Source organism: Ooceraea biroi, chromosome 14, assembly GCF_003672135.1.
Source record: "Ooceraea biroi isolate clonal line C1 chromosome 14, Obir_v5.4, whole genome shotgun sequence".
Classification (NCBI taxonomy): domain Eukaryota; kingdom Metazoa; phylum Arthropoda; class Insecta; order Hymenoptera; family Formicidae; genus Ooceraea; species Ooceraea biroi.
In genome coordinates, this window is record NC_039519.1 from 2,221,647 (window position 1) to 2,245,919 (window position 24,273).

Consider the following 24,273-nt stretch of genomic DNA (forward strand, 5'->3'; position numbering starts at 1 on the left):
TTGCATAAAAAATCGCTCACCGATGGATTAACGAGTAATCGCAAAGCAACATCGGGAATTGACAGAATTTAAAAGAGAGGCTTTGAAATCAGCTGTCTAATCTGCAATTTATTGCTTCCTCACGTAATCAAGGTACGATGAATATTTTATATTTTTTTATATAATTAGGATGAAATGTCTTACAATAGATATTGTCAGTGGTTATGGTTTCCAAATCTAACGACTCATTATTGGTACAATAGAGTAAACTTGTCGAGTGGCTGCAACAGTAAAGTAACATGAAAATAGCAGAATCTTTCGTTAATACATTGTATTAACAAATAATTAAAGTTCACGTCGCATGCTTGCGACTTTGAGTTAGCGTTGAAATTTGACAAGAGCTAATAAAATTAATAATCGTAGTGTAGACGACAGAATTTGTCAGAAAAAAAGCGGTCAAAGAAAAAGTATTGACGCCGTCCAAACTCATATGTGCTCACGTTGTTGCATCTCTTGTCCACGCGAGCTCCAGATGAAAAAAGGAAAAAAAATTGCGTACGTAGAACACGATTCGCGAGGTCGCGTGAACTTGAAATTGAAATTACGCTGCCGGGCGGAGCATCGAAACGAGGAACAAAGTAGGTCATACTGGCCAGCATCATCTGGCCGTGTCCCATTCACCGTGAATACCAAGACATCGGGTCACGACCGTGATCTTGAACGTTGCGATCGCGTTATGAATGACGGAATGACGTTGAATGAGTTTTACAGAAGAATGCACGTTACAAAACTGTAATATTCGGCCTGGATATCAGAATCGAGCAGTCATCAAAAGTGTGATGTACATACGTATCTTGGAAAACGAAATAGGCTACAATTTATACGCGAAGAACGTATATAGAAAGAGAAAAGAAAGAGACGGTGTGCACGATGCCGGAAGAGGGAGAAAGAGAGAGGCTACTAAAACCCGTTATACATCGAAACGGAATTCCGCCTGACGTAACACAATCTATCCGGCACGTTTACCCGAGTTTATCGCAGCGTCTTTGTTCAGAGTGATATAAGGATTCAAATATATGTGAGGCATCACGCGTACATACATTGATCGTAATTTTATTTTATTCACTGTCCATTTACGTCTGTGTCATCTAAACGCTTCCAGTCGAACGGAAAATCCGAAAGCCGGAGGATAACGGGTTGACAACAGTAACAATTAGTGTCCCAGTCTAGTGTCTAGCAACGTGTTATTATATTACTTATAGCGTAAGGTGACGCGTTTACAGTAACATTTCCGGGTTATTCGTTACTCGACATATCTGGTACACCGTGGTATCTGGTACCGTATAATGTAACGTATTATACATATATGCAATCTTGCGCAGTCGGACACGTACGTATTTATGACACGAAACCAACGGACCTAAATAGTCGAATATGGGTCGTCTTTCCTCTTTTCGCGCATCGCTCTCGCGCGCAAAAGAAACGCCCGCATATGTCAAGTTTCAGATAGAATCCATGTAAGTTGTAAGCGCGTGAACGCGGAATAGAGACGAGAAGCGGCATAGATCCCGTTTGGGGAAAAAAAAAGAAAATGTAGCACAAATAGGTGATTTCTGTGACAGATATATTACTATATATTATAAAGTTTCCGTTACGCTCGAAGCGTCGCGATGGAAATTAATTAAATTGCTCTCTCTCACTTGTATCATATCGGCGCTGGTTGATCCGTGTCACCTAAAAACGTTCCATGTATAGTTTTTGTACGTGGATAGATATTGCGTAAAACAAAAAGAAAAAGAGAATCTAAAACACCTAAAACCGATAGAGAGCTAAACTGGATCGAAACCGGATTGACGGTGTGCGACACTTTTCAGGCATCGTACATGTGAGAAATGCGGAGACGATTATGGATCCTCTTCGCTGTTCTGGCATGCGTGTCAGGCGAGTACCTGATGGGTGGCCACCTGGACAACAACGCCGGGTCGAAGACCCGATCCGGCACGATCGGGGACTCCTCCGCGTTGGGGCGTAAAACACATCCGGACGGCCTTGACCTGGATCTCACGGCGGAGGAGAGCACCGTTGCCGCTGTCGCTGTCGCCGCTGGCGTTGACGCCGCAGCTGCTACTACCTCGTCAATCTCAACCGACGACGGCGACGTTCCGCGTTACCATATTCCGTATCCTTTCGCCTTCAACGGCGGCAAGCCGTTCTCCTTGGAGAAGGACCCGATAACCGGTAAGATCGACTTTGAGAAAGCACCGCCCGTCAGAGCGCTCAACTATACCGGCGATTATCGCGATCGCGGCAACCAGGGAAACGGGGGGGACGATCTTGACGAAGAAGATGGGGACAAGGAAGACGCGACGCCAGAGAAGGCGAACGGCAAGGACAACGATGACGTCGGACCAAACGAGATCAATGCGTACACGCCGAATTTTCATGACTTTCTCAATTTGCCTGTTCACTACTCCTCGGACAAATACGGAAACGACAACTACCCTTTGATCTCAAGTTCGTACGCGAACACAAAGGTACAGAGTGGCGCCAACAGCTACAGCACGTACAATCACAGACCTTACCATCCCGGAAACGAGCTGTACGTGCGCCCCACCAAGATTTCCTCTCACATACCGATCACGAAGACGAGCACGTATAGAACGACGACTATCGCTGATTTCGTTAAAGCGAAATGGACGAGTTCCACGACAAGCACAACGTCCGCACCGTCGAGCACCGCCAGTTCATCGCGATCTACACCTACCGTCTCGACTAAAGCGCCTGTTGTAACAACGTGGAAACCATCCAGCACTCCGCTTGTGTTTCACTCGATCGATCGCACGGGTGTCGATGTCGAAAACGAGAAGAACCTCCTGCCGATAGAAAAATTGCATGCTTCCGGTCACGCGGGATTTCAACGAAATCCAAGCACGAGCATCCTTCCACCGCGAACTCCGAATGACGGAGATACGACGGAGACGATACCCGCTACGCGTTACAAGGATCAATCGAGTCTCAACAATTTTGTGCTGTCTCACGACGTGAGACACGAGACAAAACCATCGGCGCAAAGCGAGGAGTATAAAGATTCTTATGACGCTTACGAGTCACCGGACAGCGAAGAGGAGGGTGAGAGCGACGACAAGGACGACGATTACTTCTCACCGTTCAGAGATCTATTGAAGGAGGATGTTACATCCTCCACACCGTCTACGACCACTCCCGCGACAACGACATCAACGACAACGCCTACTACAACCACCACTACGACGACAGTCGCTACGCCGTCGGCAGGAGCCACAACGCCAACCGTTACGGCCTCGTCTTCCGCGCTACCTGCGCTTCAAGGAGACGTATTCAAGGAGACGTACTCGATCGATCCTTTGCAATTCCCGATGATGCAACAACGTCCAGTCGCGCCATCTCCATCTTTGAACAGCGATCGTATACAGAGCGTTGCAACAGCAGAACGCTACGACGGTATGATTAGTCATGGATATAGACCGGGTCCGATAATCAGGCCACCGGATAGGATGGGAACGGGAACCGTGATCGAAAGCACGAGCAACATCGTGATACCACCAGATCAGGATACCGTATCCTTCGTTCTAGGAAATCGTCAGAATGTCGATGGCGATTACTATTCAGTTGGCACGACCATCGGAGAGAATCCTTACGGCAGTTCGTCTGACGTCGACGCATCATTCTGGTCACTTGGTCACGGTGATCCGCATGGTCCCACGAAGGAAATTAACCACCAGCATCCTCCCGTTTCCTCCATTACAGAATTGAGTCCTAATCGGGTTACACAAAAGTGGTGGTCATCTAGCTCTAGCGTTCTGAAAAGCGATAACAATGAGCTCGATCCGATGAGAGCTCAAAACGCTTTTATCGCCACTACAGCTGCGAATCCGAACATGAAAAATCAGAGTAAGGAGAGGGATCCCGGCTATGTCGCTTTTCCGGATGGCGAAGCAAAGGACGCGATGGCAGAAGAGCATATCATCATTATAAATGAGGCGGACGGTAATATCCATGAGTTACCGCCTAAAACAGTGTTGACGACGACAACGACGAATAAAACAATTAATCTCACCGCGGCTAACGACGACGGTGACTTGCCGCAATTAGCTGAGGACTTGATGCCGCCCGCGGAGAGTTCCAGGCCACCGTCATATTATTATCACTACCAGTTTGATACGTTACGACCGGATCATTCGAGACCGCAAAGATTACCTCTGCCACCGCCGCCGCCACCACCGCCGCCGTCGTCGCGTGTCAAGCCGCATTCGGTACCACCGTTGGACGCAGGACTGAGAAAACGTCCGTACTCACCGGATACGAAACTACCCAACATCCTACCCCAGTTTCGACCCAACGCGAAAGCATCGCACGGCCATCGTGGTCCAGATGTGATAGGAACGATGCCAGCTGGGCAAGGTCCACCCGCAAGAATCAGACAACCGTCGTTGCATTCGTCATCGCGGAGACCTCCGCTACCGCCGCCACCTTCGTACCTTCAGCGCTTGAATCCGCCACCGCCACCGATCCATGCGGTTCGATTGGCCTTCGTGCCGACTTCGAAAACGGACAGCGTTACTCTACCGCACGAGATCGAGCCGACAATACGAAGATTTCGTCCGCCGCATGTTTCGCCAATCTCGCGCGGCGGCCCCGGCGGCGACGAGGGCGCCCCGTCCAACAGATTATTCGGCCATGAGGAGAGCAAAGGTGACCGTGAGGTAATCGAGAGAAAGGAGGACCGTGGTAAGATCGAAATTACAGGTGATCGCGAAGTGGAGGGTTCGGAGAGATATCCGGAGGAGCCGCCGATGACACCGCCGAGACCGCCCCTGTTCCCGAAGCGCAGAACGGCGGATCCCCCACGCGTCACGACTCTACAGATGATACAGCATCATGGTGAACTGACCGGCGAGAACGAGGCGGAACCCGAGGTGGACGTGCTGGCGCAGGCAGAGCGCAGAAAGTCGGACAACCACGATCCAACGGAAGTAACGAACGAGCAGCCGCCGGTGTACGTCGTGTATCCAGTCAACAGTGCGGTCAACATACACTCGGACGACTCTAACGAGAGAGACGGAAGCGTGGTCGTGGGTATACGAGGTCCGCATCGACCCTTACCTCCCGATACTTTGCTGCAGGATGAGGGAGAGAGCGCGCACACTGTCTACAACGGTAGGCCGGTAGCGCCGGACTTTCCGTATCCTCTGGAACGTCCCGATCCGTCGTCCATTTTTTCCGCCGCCGCCGGCGTGAAAGAAACGCCTCTGTTGGTACCAAGCGAGCAACGACAGCAGCAGGCTTCTTATGCCGCAGCGAACGATCGAGATAACGAGAGAAACGAGCAGGACGCGGCGATGAACGTGATCCCGTACTTGCAGGACTTCCTGCCGTACCGAAAGAGGAACGATGCGGCGATTTCCGTGACACTGCATCGTGCGCCACCGACATCGACAGCAGCATCGACGCCAGTCGCATCGACACCGACTCCAACGCCAATCGCTTACGTCTACACGCCGACACGCGCGGCGCATTTGGCCCATCGCTTCGACGACGATGAAATCGACGATGACGATGATAATGACGCGAATGCGAGCGGTGACGCAACGGCAACCGTGTTACTACCTTCTCAACAACCGTCCAGCTCTTCCAGTTCGGCGCCAGCGCCACAAAACTTCATGGCCCCGTTCGTCGCCAGTCTGAGCGCCGAGGCGCCCAGCAAGAACGGTTGGAGCGTTGTCGTTGTCGACCCGCCTGTAGATACAGAGAAGAGGACAGCGAACAGCGACAGTGGCGATGCAAAGCTCGCCAATTCGATGTCAGAAGTCGATGTGCAGACTGAGAAGAACGAATTCGATGCCGATAATTTTAAACCACAGCTCTTTGGCGGGTTTAAACCGATCTACGAGTTCCCCACGGAGGAGATGGAACGTGATATCAACACCGCCGATATCGACACCGCCGAGATGAATACGCCCAGGCGCTCCACCAAGATGCTCGTGTCCGTACCTAACGAAGAATAATCTTCTTGTAAGCGATATAGCGCGCTTTGTACGTTTGTTTCTTTTCGAGTCTAGCTCTCGCGGGCATTTCGTCTGCTCCTCGCGTAAACGAGCCTCGGTGAAAACGAAAGCAAAAGCAAAGTGTATACTTTAAACGCGAAGCAGACAGACTAAGGAGCAAATGTCTTTGCGTGCTGCTTGATTGAAAGATGTCTTCGTGGTAGAACTCGAATGATAGAAGACTGTTTCCGTCCATTTCTACTTTGTTCACTATATAGGAATGTCGCTGTACGATGTATGTAATTTTATTATATCTAGATAATTATTCAAACGTAAATAATAGTAATAATAGTTAAGTGACATTTATCGAGCTCTGCCTCGCGGATGAGCAGTTGCGCCCAACATCAGCCGAGTTAACGATCAACGTTAGTCAAGTTTTAATCGAAATAGCAAGTAACAGTGCGCGCACAGGAAATATGTAATATGCGCTCAACTCATCGAACAAATCTATAAATCAAACCTCCTCTTACATAAATTTATAATTTCTTACTTACATCATACCATATGAAACTCTAGAATAGTCGTAATTAAATATCCGTCATGCATTTTAGAAATGATCTGTATGGTACATTTAATGTTTTTGACTAAAGATACTTTTCGCATTTGCGTGTGCTCGTAAAAATTAATTCTTCTAACTTCTAGAAGGAAAAAAAGACATAAAATATATATATGAATTTCTTGTGCATCTCTTGTTTGTAATCTCCTATTATATTCCGTTATAAATCTTGTTATAAACATTTTTTACATAAATGCATATTAAATTAATGATTAAATTATAAGCTCTCGCACCGCGCGTTTTACCTGTTACCGAACAATCGAAGATCGAGCTTGAGAACCACATCCCCGCTCTCGACTTCATGTAACTTGAACCTCTTTTGGATTGGCCCGCAAGAATCCTTACTGTCTCTCATTATGTCAGCCACTCTGATCTCCGCACGACCAAGAAACTCTATCGATAATATTTAACGCAGTCGTTATTAGAAAATTGCAATTTCAAATCAGATAGGAAAAAATTCATAGGACAGTTATTAAATCTGCAAAATAAGGATCATTCTACTTTCAATTTACCGTCGGGACTGTAGTATCCTTTATCAAACACAGTGATGCAAAGAGTATCCTCGAGTAGATCTTTCACTTGGAATTGCATCGAAGCATCCCACAAGGGACAATCGCTGCCGGATACTACACCAGTTCTTTCTTCTTGAGAGCCCATAGACACTTTGCAGAATGTATTGCATTTACCTGAAAAAGAAAATAAACGCTTGTATTTTCATGTAAGATAATATATAAGCGTTCTGCCAAGCAATGCTAGGCAATAGTGATGAACAATGAACAAAACAGAACGGCAATTTCGATATTTGTAAAAATATATCGTTGACTGTTTAGGCATTAGTAAGTCTATGTCCTTGCGCAGTAATTACACTCAAGCTGTCTCACAAATGGCGCGCTAAATAATCCCGCCAACCAGTTTAGTCAAGCTCGACTTGACATTACTTTCCTTTACAGAATTCAGATGTCTCAATAATTCTGTCTTCAATGTAATCTTTGTTAAATAATGCTCCTTTTGAAATGAACGCTTGTTGTGAGTACATTATTATACAAGTAAAGTAAATGCGACTGAAAGAGCTAAAGGAAATCAAGATGTTGTTGCAAAGCCATGCAATAGAAGCACAAAGACTACTAATGATAAAATTGGTGTTGCAGTGGTGGAAACTTTACTACAAATAATTAATAAAAGATAATCTAAAGCATCTAAAATATGATAAAAATGATAAAAAATGGTAATACGACTATTCAAAGTCACTTTAAAGTGTATAGGATGATCTCGCGATACTCTACCTTTTTCGTCACTGAAAAGATCTTCAGCTTCCACAACTACTAGTTGCAGCCTACCTTCAGGAGGTCTCCTGCGAACTGCAATGCCAGATCTCTGTTAGTGATAAAGAACGTGCAATCGTGACATTAAGATTAGAACAGGTAGAAGAGGTATTTTATGACTCTTCATTAATACATGTTCCTTCTCCAGTAAGCGCCTCACACACAAGTTTACTACGTGCACAACAAGCGCAAGGAAGCATTAAGAAGCACGTGCAATGTCAGCCTCAGTGATGAAGACACGATGCAAACACCCGATCTACTTCATCGCGATCCTTACCGATTGGATCCTTACCGGATGGAGCTTTCAAGTTGAAACCTTCGAGCACAGTGACGAGAATTCTTCCGCACGCTCCAAATTGCGCCTGCTCTGTTCATCCACATATAAACTCAACTTATTATTGTACATCAGACTTGCGTGTCACGTGACACGCAAGATGTATGTAAACGTGACAACTGTAAGCTCGGTGTAATACGGAATGGCAAACTAAGCACGTAAGCATTTCTATCTGCTTACGAACAACGGCAGGAAGCAACGATAATTTGTAAAAGTACGACTAAATATAACACGACAGATCGATCACTCGAATATAATTTTAATTCGCAATATCACAATATCGCAATATCGCAATATTAAACTCACTTGACCGTTGTCTCTGCAGGCAATTTTTCTCGTTCTCTGAGAACTTTCTACGTGCTTGGGCGATCCGCTTCGACCACAGTGAGCATTCGTTCGAAGACGGGGCTAGTAATATTATTGGCTTTTTTTGATCTCTCAGTCTTAAAGTTTTCGACGAACTGTCTGGTGCGTCACTTCCACTCAGGCTACTGTTTCCGTTTCCGTTTCCGTCGTTTTCTCCGAGCAGAAATAATTCATTGAGAAATATCGGCTATAAAGAAATTTTTTATAATATTTTAATCATGCGTTATAATTAGAAAAAAAAGCAATTATTTATAAGTCTTTTGAAGGATTTGCTCCGAAATGATGTACCTTCCTGTACATCTTGAACTTTTGATGCTCGTTACGTTCAAACGAGAATTGTTGAGAATTTAAAGAGAACTTCATCGGTTGCGCAAACAGCAGAAAATCATTTGTGAGGAAGCCGACGAGTTCCTTGCCACTTTTCGACTGCAACATAATCGTGATACGAGAGTCGGTGTAACGAGGGCGACATGAAAATTTTTTTACAACAGACATCTTTATTAGCGGCATATTTATTTCACCTTGTGAAGTATGCCGAAATGCAAGAGCTTTCGCGGTCCCAAAGAATTCGTCAAGGAATTAAAGATGAGCTGCTCTTCAAGACCGTCGCATATCACGTGAGTCTGCAGCCATTCCAATCTGTCACTATTTTCCTTTTCCCGGACTCCTTCATTTACCTACATAACAGTTACAGATCATTTGGCATGGATAAAGAAAATAGAAAATCTTATTACGTATAAGTATATTGCACCGATGTTGATTTTACCTGGGTGCAAAACTCCTCAGATTTAGCCAGGGCTTCTTGCAGGTACTGCCTATCGGGATGATCGACCGGTGTGTGCTCCAAGATCTATAATCACCGTCACTACTGCTACATTTGCCTTGACACATGTGATGATGCAGGTTACAGATTACCATTTGCAGGTAGAGGTACCTTGCCAATGATGAGCGGATACTTTGTTATCCTTTGCATGGGTTTAATCAAAAAGGAGCTCAACGGCATCCCTTTGGTCCGCGGGTCCTGCTGACATGCTTGAGCGACTCGAACAAACTCTGCCGAGGTTTCCGTCAAACGTTGCAGATACGTCGCAGCGGATATTTGGCAGCTGCAAAATCTTATGTAAGCCGACATCCTAGGTATCTGTACGGAATGCATACGTGATACAGTGTACACAACAAGTTCAAATCATTGCCGATTGTCCTTTCGCTAAAAGGATCGTAGAGAGAGAGAGAGAGATACTTACATTCTCGCATAATATATCGCCAATCATCCTAATAATTCCGCCGCAGCTATTGTCTCTCCTTATCCTTAAAGTCCTGTAAAAGATTTGCCCGTTTCCATCCGTAATTGTTGACATTGATAGAAAGTTATATTCTATTACATGTATAGTGATGTGCTCTGATTACCTCAAAAAGTTATCGTTACACGCGATAATGTCTCTCCAATTGATAAATATCTTTTCTATCTCGTCAACGCTCAAGACTAAACTTTCGATTAACGGTTTCTCAAAAACCTAAAATGCGTAATACATACACACACATGTAATACGTAACATGTAACGCAAGGATATCTCGATTCCCTTCATCTCCACGGATTTTCCGATCAATTTGGAGTCGCGTGCTTTAAGCTTGCTTTAGCAACCCTTCTCTTGACTTGTTAATATTCATCCCATGTGAATATACGCGTAATGTCTTAATTTCCCGATTACCAAAACATCTTGAACTTTGAAATTCAATAATAGACAGGTATGCGTAAGCTTCATTACGCATACATATACAGAACGAATTAATGTCACGTGTGATTGATAGATTTAATTTTCAAATGCACAAATCCTCCAATAGTTCTTCTTTTAATAAATACGATGTTATTTCAGGTAAACCTACTCCAAATTGGTATAAAGAATCTTGACAGATGAAAGGAAGAAGAATCACATGCTACGCAGTGCCATTTTAAATATATATACTCGTATGTAAACTACAATAATAACAAGGACACATAAAAATATCAGAGTAAAGTTGAAAAAGAAAATAGAAAAAATACCTCGTGCACTAGCCTCATGTCTTCTATATAGGCTTGTTCAGTCATGATTAGTTCTTTGATATATTCCTGGCGTTTCTTTTCCATAGGATCGTGACACATCATTGTATCGATCATCGATTCACTCGCTACACATAAAATATATACAAAAAAAATGTTTCTTCCTCGTAAATATTCGTCATGAATTATTTTTTAACTTGTATTACCTACTTTGGCATTTGACGTTAAAACAAAGAACAGAGATATTTATATCAGCAGGGATAGCTTTATATTGTAAATGTAATAATAAAAAATATAAATGCCTCAATAAAATGTTGTAAATCTGAGAGATAATGGAATCTTCTCTAACGTACGACCTTTGGCAGAGAATAAAAAGAATAAAATCATGTTAGAAAAAAACGGGGCAAGTTTGCGACAGAATCATCGATATGTCGCAAAAATTTCTAAAGGAATAAAAAAGAATAAAAATGCATTGAAAAGACAACGTTAATAAGTGAATAAAGCGTCGTTAGTATTAGGAGCGATAATATATATATATGTGACGAATAACACATAATATTTTTCTATGCAAGAATAATTTTACAACAGACAGATATTTTATTTCAATCAGCAGTGAGATGCGAACGTATCCGTATATGCATATGGATATGTTTACATACGTATATATAAGAACATTGGCGTACATACATGTGGAAACACAATATATATATTTATATATATATAATATTTCTCTATGTATATAAAGTGTGAACGATAGTCGTATAGTCACACACACACACACAGAGTTTTGTTCGTGACTCTTACAATATTCTCCACTACTCTCCAAGTTACAAGTCGTAGCCTAATGAGATTATCGAGATGAGACTTGACACTAGAATAAACAAACAACTTGCAAATAGTAACAATCTTAAAAATATAACGCACTACACGACTACATGGACTAAGGGCAACCAGTTGCACAACTTGCTTTAGACATTCCGCCGTCACCTCGAAATAACGTTATGCCGGACTGGTGTTACGTGTGTACGTGTATGTATGTGTATACGTGTGTGTCTAGGATACCTAATTGTTAAGCACACAATTATTGCCACTGTGACGTAACGTATTTACTCGTATTTCTGTCATGGAGGGCGATTACCTGGAACGCGAGTTTAACAGTCGAGTAGCAATGAATAAATACGTTGTGCGCTTAATTGTTGCCGATACACAAGATCAGCCGTATCATCCTCGTTTTTCTAGATAATCTTGTGGTTGGAACCTCTGTTGGACTTTCTAAAGAAGCCAGGCTGACACACGTTCTTGCAGGACATCTGCGGAACGTGGAATTTGTTGAACGCCAAATTCTTTATATACGAATATATCAAAGCGTCGTAACTGCACGTGTTCAACCTAGTGCAAAACGTATCTTGGCAAGCTAATGCGTTTTAAAGACAATTTTTTGGAAACAATAAACATTTGAATATATCCTTTAGTATGATAAATTCTTTGTAACATAGCGCGCGCTGTGTATGTTATATAATAGTACAATACATGAACAAGACGCTGACTACTATCCAAGAAATTGTAAATTGTACAGCCAGTCGATCGGTACACATATAGGAATGTAACTTAAAAGACAAACCAATTTACAATAAGGTAACAACAATATTCGCGACAGATCACGAAATCAATCTATCTCATTCGTATTTAGCTTATTATCAACATTATTTTGCGGCATTATTTTATTGTTCACGTACGAGTGCTATTTATTTTAGGCTCTATCATAAGAGGCTATCGTAAAAATCAAAAAAGGAGCACTATCCTTCCGTTAATTTACCAAGTAAATTTCTATTTACAGCAATGTGTTTGTTACTTATATATATATTGCATAATGAGTAACTAGGAACACAATTTTCAGATCAATAAATTGCACCACATTTATAGCGAATAAACTTTTCATGCAAACCAATAAGAAATATCTTTTCACAATATTAGACCTAAATGAACTAGACGCGTAACAAACCACGAATGTCGAACATTGAATGCAATTACATAAAAATTTCTCAAGCTCCTTTTCTTCTTGTATTATCTTTTATCACGACTAATCATTGACGGATCAATCGTGAAATATCGTTACATGTTCTTTAGGCCTTAGCGTGAGACAATTTTTAACAATCCACGAATACATTAACACCGACAAACGATTAAACGTAATGCAACTGTATCGTATCTTTTTCAATGACCACTTTTACACACAATTTATGTTACCCATATAATATATATATATATATATATATATATATATATGAAAAGAAAACAAATAGAAAAATACTTAAAAAGTTAATCCTTAACTTCCAAGAAATAATTAAATCAAATCGGTTAATCTCTTAATCAAGGATTAGAAAAGAAAATAAAAAGAAAGAAAAAGAAAAATTTAAAAAGCAAACCCGTTTTAGTGTTTGGAAATCTTTCATGACTTGAATGTTTTATACATCAGATTTCTAAAATAAAACTCTTAAAGGCAGTTGAGCTAGATACGTAAATTCGTACGTGAACATTGTTCAATATGTATTCTAAAATCAAACATGAACTTAACAAGCGACTTAAACATTAAGTAACAATCATATTCACACTACGATATAATAATAAATATTTCTAACGTGTGAATAAGCTAAAAATTTAACATTATCGTTTCTTAAGTGTACATCAGCGTAAATAGAGAACTGAGGTAGACCTTTGGTGTTGGTGCAGGCATACCAGATGGTCGTCACACTAATGAGATGACTTAGACGATCGGACTTTGTATGTATGTATGTATATGTATATATATATGTTCGTTCGTTCTTATGCGATAAACATGATGTTTGCATGAAAGTGGATAAAGGCTAATGTGATTCATGATAACAATCCGGATGATAATATTAATAAAGGAATGAGTGCAACCCCGCACCAGAGGGAAAGGCTCGTATAATATATAATAGATAGAGACTATATATATATATATATATGTATATGCAAAGAGAGAAGGGAGGGAGAAAGGGAAAGAGAGAGAGAAAGAGAAACACACGTATGAAGACCAACCCCCTTCTCTCTCTCGCTCTCTTTCTCTCTTTCTCCCTCTCTCTGAGTTTTTCTCTTTGTTCTTCGATTCTTTTTCGATTCTTTGCTGGTTCACATTAATTCTTCGTTTCACGTTTAAACTTCTTCTTTTAACTTCCTCGTTTCTTTCCTTTCCCTCCCTACCCATCTCATTACTCTTTTATTTCACCTTTCACTTATTTTGTTTTTATGCACAATGTCTCCAACGTTGAGTAGCACGCCGTGCAGAGGGGTTGTTATTGTTCTTATTACACTTCAGGTGCTTTAATTTTAATCAGCAATGCTGCACTGATGCTCGGCTACCCTTTATGCTGCATGTTAAGCAAAAGCGAAAGATAGTAATTAATATAAAAAGAAGACTATAAAGAATGCACATATATAAATTACACTACCAACTATAGAAACTATAGATTGAGGCAGCTGTCTTCTCAAAGCATTTCTTATAAATTTAACACAAATGAAATTGTAACGCGTTGCAATCATAAAAATATTTTCCAAAATAAGATTACCACTTTCCTCATTAATATCTTTCTTTGCAATTTTGAAATGAAATAATATACTATTTGATGATGTGCTATCTGCGTTCGTAAAGGCAAATCGGAAATATTCTGTTGATGAAAAATTTCGTTTATTTGCATCGGATTGCGGTCAATCGTTAACGGAAGTGAGCTGAAACTGAAAGCAAAATTTAGCATCGCTTATCGCGTTGATATTAAGGAAATGGCTACCTCTGACAGAGAGACGGACGGACGAACGGATGGGCGGACATGCAAGGCAGACACAGGCAAGGCTATTTTACAAATGTGAGAAAAAATTCACATTTATTCCTATTTTTCCAATCTCGGCGTAAACCGTAAGCGATAAATGAATGTGATTCTCATATGCTTGTGATATATATCACAAATAACCAAGCATACACAATGCATGTGTATCAAACAGAAGATCAATATTGTCAAAATTTTCAAATTGTCAAGCTCGTTTTTGCAAAGATTGTTTGTATAAACATACCGTAATAGACTACTATAATATACCGTATTTACATAAATGCTTCTCAAAATTGCACAAGATTGATATTATTGATCATTTTAGCTGTAAAATACATGGGAAAAAATGTTGTTTAATAATGTTATTAATATACGAAATTGATAATAGTTAAATACATTACATACAAAGGCGCATACAACACACACACACACACACATACATTCTTCAAGATATATGTATATGTAATGGATTGTGTATTAAGCCTATGAAAACTTTATATTTCTATCATCTATTACAATCCATCTGTAACAAATATAAAATTTATATATTTTAATTGAAAAGAAAAAAGGAACTCTGCTACATCGTATATATAATTTCAACTTTACTCTCTTATAAACTATCTACTTATAATAGCGTAAACATTATTATGACAATACAATAATGTACCATCCATCTTGATTCATTTCGCAAATAATTAAATAATTTTGAGCAATATGAGTAAAGATGGAGCGTAATTTAATAATATAATATAATAATGATATAACAATGATAATGATAATGATAATGATAATAATTATAATGATGACGACAACGGCGACTACAATACACTACACTAAAAGTGATGATGCTGATAATCGTGGAGGTAGTAGCAATAATGTTACTAGTAATAATAACGATGAAAATAACAACATTAATGGTGATGAGATATACCTAATGCAACAAGATATACCTAATGGTTTCAATTGAAACTTGTTACATCTGACGATCGTCCGCCTATCCGTAGCCAGAAGTTGTGCATATGTTACATTTCGCATTCCTCGTTCACGTACATCGTTATCCCATTTCAATTAGTTTACTTCAATTCTTTTATTTCGTTACTTTGTCTAATGTATCTACGCGCGTGTGTGTGTGCACAACGAAAAATGTGTAGAAATTTAATTCAAATTATTACTGATACACTGACATACCGCTGGCGTACTTTATTACAACGGCTCTATTAAGAACGTAAAAATGGTTCTGGATTTACAGCTTTTACGATCATGCATGTAAAGGATACTTACACATGGGTGAAACATAGTTGCTTGGGAAGACGCCAGATACGCCATTCAGTTCGCCTCTCCACCACGAAGCTTCTTCCTTAGCGAGCACCGATATGACATCACCCTTCTCGAAACTCAATTCATCCTCATTTTGGGCCTGGTAAGGATACAGGGCCATCACGCGTTCTGTAAGTGAGAAAGGTTTCGTACTGAAAGACCGTTCATTCATTTCACGGCACGGCAACCTCTGTAGTTTTTGCCTCTGACATTGCGCACGAGCATAGCTCTCGAGAAAATATTCTAGCTTGTCATTTACCGATATTCGGATCTGTCGGAGAATCTTGATAGCCATGAGAGACGGGCGTACTTCTATTACTGCTACTGGTTAAGGGCTTGACGTAAGTTGCCGGGAACCAACCAACTTGCCTCTTTTTACCACGTGCCTACAAGTACGAACAATTCTCTGTTACAATTCTACGTTACAATTCTACGAAGAATAAAAGAAGCAAACCGCAAATATTTCTTTACCTGAAGCTCTCCTTCCCACCAGCCGCTATCAGTCTTTTTACGAATCATTATTAACTGTCCTCTTTGCAGGTCTAATTGTTCCGCGCTGGTTGCCTGGTAGGGTGCGATGACTTGAACAATTTCCGGTTTTCTTCCTCTCTGAGGAGAAAAAATCAATTTTCGCACGTCGTGAGTAACGTTAATTTATTAACGTATATTAAAAACTTTTGCAATTGTTTTAACGTAAAGAGGAGATAATAATATGAATCGTGTACCTTGTAATACTATGTTACCAGGATAGCATAACGGAGAAGCAATAAACAGTTACACTCTTATAGCATAAATGTAAAACTTGTACGAGTACGTCGAAAGGTACAGTTATAATGTGCATCTTCTTACCTGTTGAGCAGCCATAGCAGTAAAATCGGGTAATTCTGCTCTATCCTCAGCAGCTGCCATCTCGTCTTCTAACTGTTCCGCCGTTTTTTCTACCTGCTAAATACAAACACCCGTTAAATCGATGTTATTCTAGCTTTATCATCCCACTCGCAAATCATTGATCAAAGATAAAAAGTGGCAAACGATTATACGTTATAATACGCACTTGCGACGCTGCGCTCGTTGGAGTAACAGCTTTCTGATCGGTACTTTTGTCTTCCGCAGTTGCGTCAGCGACGGCGGTGGTCTCGATGTTAGTAATCTGTGCACCCTATAATTGACATTGACGCAAACACGTTAAGAAGCTTCAAACGTGAATTGGGAAAAAGAAGAAAAGAATACTTGTGCTGTCGTGCAATCAACCGATATCAATTGCTAGCAATATCGAATTAATCGAATGATTAAGAAATCTTGGTTATTATACATATGTATACATGAAGCAACAGACGAATCAGGACTTGCGCAAAATACATCTATTGTCACGATACCTGTTGAGGAGTGTCGCACTTTTCCACATAATTGGATGGGAAAATCCCGGTTTTGTCCCCTATGCAACCAGTCCACCAGTCCCCTTCTTTCTTTATAACTAGTACAACTTCACCCTGATTGAAACTGAGATCGCCGGCCTCGGTCGAATCATATCGATAAAGCGAGACGTAATATTCATTAAGACCGTCATCCGCGGTGACATTTTTCCCACTGTCTGCAACTGTCTCCTTTACGTATGATCTTGGGAACCAGCCCTTGTTCTTAGTATTGGTTGAACCGTACCACCAGTTATCCTGAATGAAATGCGGTTAGCGATGAATTTAAGGCAAAACATTTCACCTCCTCCATCGTAATCGTAACGAATATACGCGCGCGATAATAACCTGCTGTTCGCAAACGTAGATAGCCTCTCCCTTGTCAAACGAAAGATGTTGCTGCATGGTAGGTCGATACGCGTACAAAGCAGTAACTTGTATGTCACAAGATGTACCTAGTCCCAAGGTAGGTATAATAGCTTCCACTAGCGGAGCTTCTCCCCCTAGCGATCCCGCGTCGGATACGTTCTCGGGAACTTCCGCTATACCCCTGTACGAGCAAAAATGTATACCCGTATGTATACGTAATGTATATAATTAAGGTACAGATAAGTGAGAAAATAACTGACTCTAATGTCCTCTTCTCTACACTGTCCTGCTGCATAAAAGTACGATCGTTGTCCGAGACAGCTGTACCAGTATCCACTGGCTCGACGTAAGACTCGGGAAACCAACCAGTATGACCACGAATTTCTCCTGCCATCCATCCTGGCTCGGCATTTTGTACAGGTGGTACCTGTATGATATAGCGCGATATAGTACGTTTGAACCGCATTCAAAATCAAAATACATTCGTTGTGCACATCGAGGATCGCGGTTTCAATTATTATTGTACGTACCAGTATAATATCGCCAGGTTGAAACGATATTTCGTCCTGATTCCGCGCTACAAACTCATACAGAGCCCTGTACTTTCGAGTGCCAGAAATAGAAACGTCGCTTAACGAGTTGGTCACCGCAGCGGTGTCATTGACGGGCCAAGCTGCGTCACTGGCTATGGCGGGTGCATTGTCCCAAGCGTTATCGCCCCACGCGGATGTGGCAAAGTCCGCGGCTGAGACGTTGCCACTGTTCCCTCGGAGTTCAAGTACCTTATTCTTCTTTTCATCATAGGTAATGTAAAGCTGCTTACAGTCCGTTGCCAGATTCTTCATTTGCGTTTTAATGTCTTCAAGCTGAGCATTGTTATTTTCAATATCCGACATTTTAGAGTCGATCTGTCAAAAGAGAAAAAAAGGAAGGCATTCTTCAAGTATTACTGATTCGTGTTGGCAACTTGATTGCCTAGGTTACTCTTATTGTTGTTGTTATTGTTGTTATATATGATTGAAAGCACCTTACCTGCTGCTGTAAATCTGCTATTTTATCTTTCATCTGCTTAAGAGTAATCTGTTTATTGTCAAAGGCCATTTTTATAGCTTCTTGCCCAGCGGCATCTTGAGCAGCATTCATTTTGTTCCTCGCCTCGATACGCGCCTTCTCTTGGCTCAACGCTAACAATCTCTGATTCTGTTCCCGAAGTTTATTCTTTAACGCGGCCATTTCTTGCAATTGTGTGTCCCTCGTTGATCTCATACCATCGATGGTCGTTTTGACACCTGACACTCCTACCCGAGTATCGCAAATCTTTTGCGATAGTTCCTTAACTTTGTCATTCTAAAAAAGTGAAAAGAACGACGCCACAATTATCATTATTATTTTATGTGCATTTTCGAAAATTTAATGAAAAAATCCCTTTCGCATCTTATATAAATTATTAGTTTATCAGTTTTCTTCTCTTTCTCTTTGTAATCGAAGAAACTTTAATCCGTGATTTATATCATCATGTGATCCATGAAATCTTAGTTTTGCTTTTGCAGTTTTCACAATCACGTGTGAATACTTACAAGTGTTCCAAGTTCGATGGTCAGAGTCTGATTCTTCGCTTTCAATTTCAGGAGGACGTCTTGCTCCTTTTGTCTCTGTGCTTGTAATTCTTGTGACTTTTGGCGTTCCCACTCCAACTGTCGCTGCCTCTCCATTTCCCTAATGAAAAGCGCTAATGCTAAATCTGTACATGGATAAATCTTCCCAATGACAACGGAAAGAAATTTACTTGCGCGCTGCCTCCTTTTGTTCCTGCATGCGCTTTCGTTGCTCCTCCTTCTCCTGCTCAATCTCCTTTTGTCTCTGCATTTGTTTTTCTATTTCCGCCTGCCTGCGTCTTTCTTGCTCCAGTCTATCATCGGGAAATTAAATAGTTTTTCCACGTGACTACATCTGTTACCAACAACGACGACGAGTGACGAGTTTACTTACCTTATTTTCTCTTGTTTCTCAGCCTCCTCTCTTTCCTTGCGCTCCCGTTCCTCTTGTTCCTTTCGCTGAATTTCCAATAACGCTTTACGTCTACGTTCCAATTCGGCTTGACCTTTCTCAAAGTTCTCCTTACGTTTATCTTCAAATGAAGTCTGTAAAAAGATAACGTCTCTCTTACGAAAAGATGTCCTTTTATTTAACCTTTTATTTAACCAGCTTATACCGGTTACACGTACCTGTGGCATGCCCGCCAATGGATCGACATTCTCCGTTGCGTTCTGAGACGACGTTAGACTACTTTGACGTTGCCGTCTGAATGTGAGTGGAATAAGTTCCGGTGGGAGCGTCGTAGGTATATTCTCACCGGCCTTGGCAATGTCGCAAAGATGCATCGCGAGCACAAACTCCTCGGAGCCTAAACGTCCGTCCGAGTCCATGTCAGCTAGGGCCCTATTAACACACACACATTCGAAAACTTCAAATTCGATTTTGCAAAATGTAAAACTTGCGACGCGATATACGCTCTCGGTGCCCGTACCATATCTGAGCGAGTATGGGTTGCGGTAATTGCGACTGCACCATTATGTTTCTCGCTTGAGGCCCGGATAAAAAGCCGGATCTCGTTCTGTCCCAGGTGTTAAACAATTGGGTGTACTTTAATTTGGTCTGATGCGGTACCGCCCATTCCGTAGATTGTGGCGAACCAACCGAGTGCTGGCTGTGCTGCGAATCAACGGATCCCACTCGATCTATACTCGGTGGACGTGCCGTCGTACTCAGAGGTGTGTTTGTAGATACTGGCGTTTGTGTAACGGCACCGTTGACCAATGCGCCGTTTGCGGTGGTCGAGGATACCAACGGTAATGCCACTGATGGAGCAACTCCAGTACCTAAAGAGAAGAAGGAAGCGAGATTAGTCCCGTAATAAATACAACCGCGATTATGAGAGATTCTCCTGTATATACCAGTATTTATTGATCCAATGGATGATGCTATGGTAGGAATGCCGGTCATAGGAGCAACCATGGCCGTGCATAATGCTTGCGTCGGCAATGGTTGTGCTATATTGAAGGCAGCCATCGGCACAGGATTCGTGTTTAAAGGAGCAATTGATGCTACTGGCGGCATACCTATAATCGGTGAAAGTCGATTAAAATATTTATTCTGTAAAATCTGATTTTTACATAAATCATTTATATAAAGTACGTTAAAATTGATCGATAACACTTACCCATGCCAGAAGTAGGTATGGGCGATACCGAAGAAACTGCTGACGCACCGACCACGGAAGTTGGAGGTTTTATCGGCGAAATTCCCACAGGACTGTTTGGAAACGAAGGCGGTGCTGGTTTCGGTGGTGGGCCACTCGTTGCGGTCGCAAAGTTATTATTTCCTAAAATAATCACGAGTTACATTGTCTATTCAATAGTTGTTTGATTAACAAAATTCAAGTAAAAAAAAGGAAAGGGACCATCGAATATATGAATATAACAAGGTCAAATGAATTTCTGAGTGCTTTACGTCTCCCCTATCATTGAGAATTCTCACAAGTAGCGTGTATTTACTTCAACATACCGATACTCGCAGGTGGTGCAGGTCTTTGCGGGGGACCACCAGTTGTGGTATTGACGGAAGGTGCAATTCCTTTTTTTATGCCGCGTAAAGTGTAAAACATTATTAACGACACATTGTCAAAGGTACAGACACGCAATGTAAGTATATATATATATAAATGTTTTTCTTTTATATAAACGTGTGTAAATATAATTTGTAAAATAAGATTATTAATAGCAAATAAAACTTGTAATTTAGTAATCAGAAAAGAAATGTGTGTCAGCATCTCTTTGATTTACGAGCAACATTCAAAGCTATCGATATAATCGCGTCTACATTTCCAATTTTATTCTATATATATGATCAATATGAATAATGCTTTTCATTTTAATGACAAGTGTGCTTACTGAGGAGCCCATCATCACAAGGCTCAATCAACATCTACACACGTATAGAGTATCATAAAGAGTACTAAACATTCCAGCCTATGCGTATGCACAAGAGATTAAATTACAATTGTAAAATTGGTAGCCTTAATTCGTACCTTTTAAAAACCTTTTTTAAAATTGTATCAATCGTAAACAAATGTGTAATATATATATATATATATATATATACTTGACAAAAACATTCCGCAAAAAAATGGCAAAATGTATTTCAAGTTTGGCGAAACTGCAATACAGCGCATCTTACTGACATCAGAATACTTGATCTCACCGGTAATGTCGATAGCTAAAATAGCTTAAAATTATATTCCAACTCAAAATATTCTGTTAAGCGATCGAATAAAAGTTTGCATTAGAGAAAAAAAAAAAAGAAGAAAGTAATATTGACCCACAGAAGACATTCCGTGCAATTAACATACCCACGGAAGGTGGCACGGGTCGAGCGGGTGGCTTAGACGGTGTATGAGTTGTGGCGTGTGTGCTTGGAGCCACATTCTGTCTATTTTGTTGTAATGCTGTATGGTATGACGCATTATGAGTAACATATAGCTAAATCATGTCTGATAATCAATATGTCTTGTGACCAGAGTAACCGACAACGAGATACAGGTACAATTGTAATAATTGCAACAATGTACATTTATTGAATACCAATGATATTGATGGTAGTCATGTTTTTTGATTAACCCAACAAATGTTGCGAAAGTGAGGGAAAGTGTACTCTTGGGTGCTCATGATGTTTTCTCGGGAGCTTTATGAAAGAAGTTGAAATCTTTCTGCTACTTTAACGTGTCATCCGGTAATGTTAATGGAGAAATAACGTCAAGATCATTGAATGGTAACACGTTACCTATAAGGGGATGTGACGTATTTGCAGCCATGGGTACCGCACTTGCCACGCTTTGAGATACCATTGGTTGATGCCCACTTAAATTTACTAGAGAGCCAATGTTGTTTTGAGAGGGTGCATTTGACCCGTTTGTCAATCCAGCGAGATTGGCATCGCCTGAAACATTTTCTGATATAATCTTGTGCATTGCATACGTTATATTTGTACATGCACATAAATATCCACCTACCAGCTGAGAAAGATTTTAAACTCTGTATGAGAACAGGTGGTAACGCTTTTGGAACTTCGAAACCACGTAGCTTTAAATTAATCAACTTGCACGCGATACTAAACTCGTTTATATCCATTTTTCCATCCGCATCCGTGTCTGACAACGCCCTGTGACATATAGGAGATTAAAAAAGTAGGGCAACAGCTTGCGAAGCAGATTCATTAAATGACATATATTTACCAAATTTGCCCAAGAACAGCAGGTTGGAGTTGCGATCTAAGGAGGAATCCTTTCGCTTGATCGCCAGTAACGACTCCATTGATTGGATTTAAAGAGACAAATTGTTCCTGATATCGCATTCTTTCCCTGGGCTGAATCACCCAGGGATCTGCACCTGTAGACAGGAATAAACAATTTGTACTTTAATAACATTAAAAGTTAAGTCATTTATCATTTATTTAGCAGGCACTTTGGCACTTTGTTAATACGATAAAAGGAAATGAGGAATCTTCCGAAAGGACACAATATCGCCGATAAGGCGTAAAGTAAGAAAAGGAAGAAAGAAGATTCACCTGGTGTTTGGGGAGTGACCATCTTGAGTGGTGTCTGCTAGACGATGCTCGGGAGATACGTCACGTTAGAATCTCGCGTATACGGTGTACGCCTTCAAGGTTAGGTTAGGGTTAGCGTTAGGTCAGGATAATCGATCTCGGGCGACTTTACAATGAAATTTATCTAGCACAGACAGACAGACAGATCGCGTAAAGATAATTATTGCAAACTGCAATGGAAATTCATGGCAAGTGTTTCACCGCGATCGTGGGGACTCGAGTAACGGCAAAGGTATCATCGGATCGAAAAGTGGAAAATCGATCGAAGCAGCGAGAAATATGCGGTGATTTCACCGTGACTGGTACGAAAGGGCGCGGGTGATCCCGAGGCACTATCGAATCAAATGGAACGAAACTCGTGTACATGACCTGTTTCCGTATCGAATCGCTAATCGCTACCGCCCACCGTTTACCGTGTTCACGGTACGTACACCTCGTTGATCCGTCGTTGATCGTTTATACTTTATCCGTCGTCGTTCATCGTCTACCGTCTACTGTCCATTGTCCTACAGGTTTACCTGTACCGTTTATCGTGTTATCGTTCAGCGCGGATATCGGGTACTCGATTGCAACTCGACTTTTTTCCACGGTGGTGCGACGTCAACGTCAACCAGAAAACACGTTAAGTCAACTCAAATCGGACCGCAATGACCATCGCTGACCACTACCATCTCTCACCAGCTCATCGGCGATCGCGGCCGCTTTCTCTCTCGCTCTTTCTCTCACTCTCTTGCCGTCTCGCGTACGTCACTCGGCTACTCTCGGAACTCCTCGGCGAGAATCGATATCCCGCCTCCGAGACTGATTCCATGATCCTCGACCAAGATCGTTGTCGGCTTTTTCTTCCAGCAGTTTCAACAAAGTTTAACGAACAACGAGAATCCTTTTTCTTATTAAGAGCGGAAATTAGCGTTATCGTGTATATCGCGGAACCGAGCAAGCTGAGACTCGCGAGATAGATTGTACAAATTAGCATTTGCACTCGTGCACGGAA

At 41.4% G+C, this 24,273-nt stretch overlaps 2 protein-coding genes across 16 annotated transcripts; one reads left to right on the plus strand and one right to left on the minus strand.

Annotated features, from left to right (window-relative positions):
• LOC105286631 lies at positions 1–6,684 on the plus strand. The gene is made up of 2 exons (XM_011351696.3): positions 1–132; positions 1,854–6,684. Exon 2 carries the CDS (start codon positions 1,872–1,874, stop codon positions 6,021–6,023), a length of 4,152 nt encoding a protein of 1,383 aa, XP_011349998.1. The 5' UTR covers positions 1–132; positions 1,854–1,871; the 3' UTR covers positions 6,024–6,684.
• Positions 89–24,030, minus strand: LOC105286632 (intersectin-1). Of its 15 annotated transcripts, none has more exons than XM_011351699.3 (38): positions 23,958–24,030; positions 23,241–23,403; positions 22,909–23,062; positions 22,687–22,835; positions 22,458–22,613; positions 22,027–22,122; positions 21,183–21,251; positions 20,839–21,000; positions 20,573–20,737; positions 20,146–20,497; positions 19,844–20,057; positions 19,608–19,759; positions 19,405–19,527; positions 19,196–19,334; positions 18,651–18,965; positions 18,149–18,526; positions 17,879–18,045; positions 17,598–17,799; positions 17,214–17,507; positions 16,892–16,996; positions 16,687–16,782; positions 16,563–16,571; positions 16,309–16,446; positions 16,097–16,223; positions 15,802–15,966; positions 10,682–10,806; positions 10,048–10,154; positions 9,885–9,957; positions 9,575–9,781; positions 9,407–9,490; positions 9,162–9,317; positions 8,929–9,066; positions 8,581–8,827; positions 8,218–8,307; positions 7,902–7,976; positions 7,131–7,304; positions 6,864–7,011; positions 89–260 (listed from the first exon to the last, which is right to left on the minus strand). In XM_011351699.3, exons 2-38 carry the CDS (start codon positions 23,260–23,262, stop codon positions 128–130), a joined length of 5,706 nt encoding a protein of 1,901 aa, XP_011350001.2. In that variant the 5' UTR covers positions 23,263–23,403; positions 23,958–24,030; the 3' UTR covers positions 89–127. The 15 variants fall into 15 exon arrangements, with proteins under 15 accessions (XP_011350001.2, XP_011350000.2, XP_011350002.2 ...); XM_011351698.2 differs by lacking the exon at positions 23,958–24,030 and adding an exon at positions 23,804–23,951; XM_011351700.2 differs by lacking the exon at positions 23,958–24,030 and having other exon boundaries at positions 16,687–16,779; positions 23,241–23,951.
• Positions 24,031–24,273: the final 243 nt, after the last annotated feature.

Coding starts and splice junctions, on each gene's coding strand:
- LOC105286631 (XM_011351696.3), top strand. CDS start 1,872: ATGCGGAGACGATTATGGATCCTCTTCGCTGTTCTGGCATGCGTGTCA.
- LOC105286632 (XM_011351699.3), bottom strand. CDS start 23,262: ATGGTCACTCCCCAAACACCAG. Junction 21,001..21,182: donor TGCACCACCTGCGAGTATCG/GTATGTTGAAGT, acceptor TGATTATTTTAG/GAAATAATAACTTTGCGACC. Junction 16,224..16,308: donor GGTGGGAAGGAGAGCTTCAG/GTAAAGAAATAT, acceptor TCGTACTTGTAG/GCACGTGGTAAAAAGAGGCA.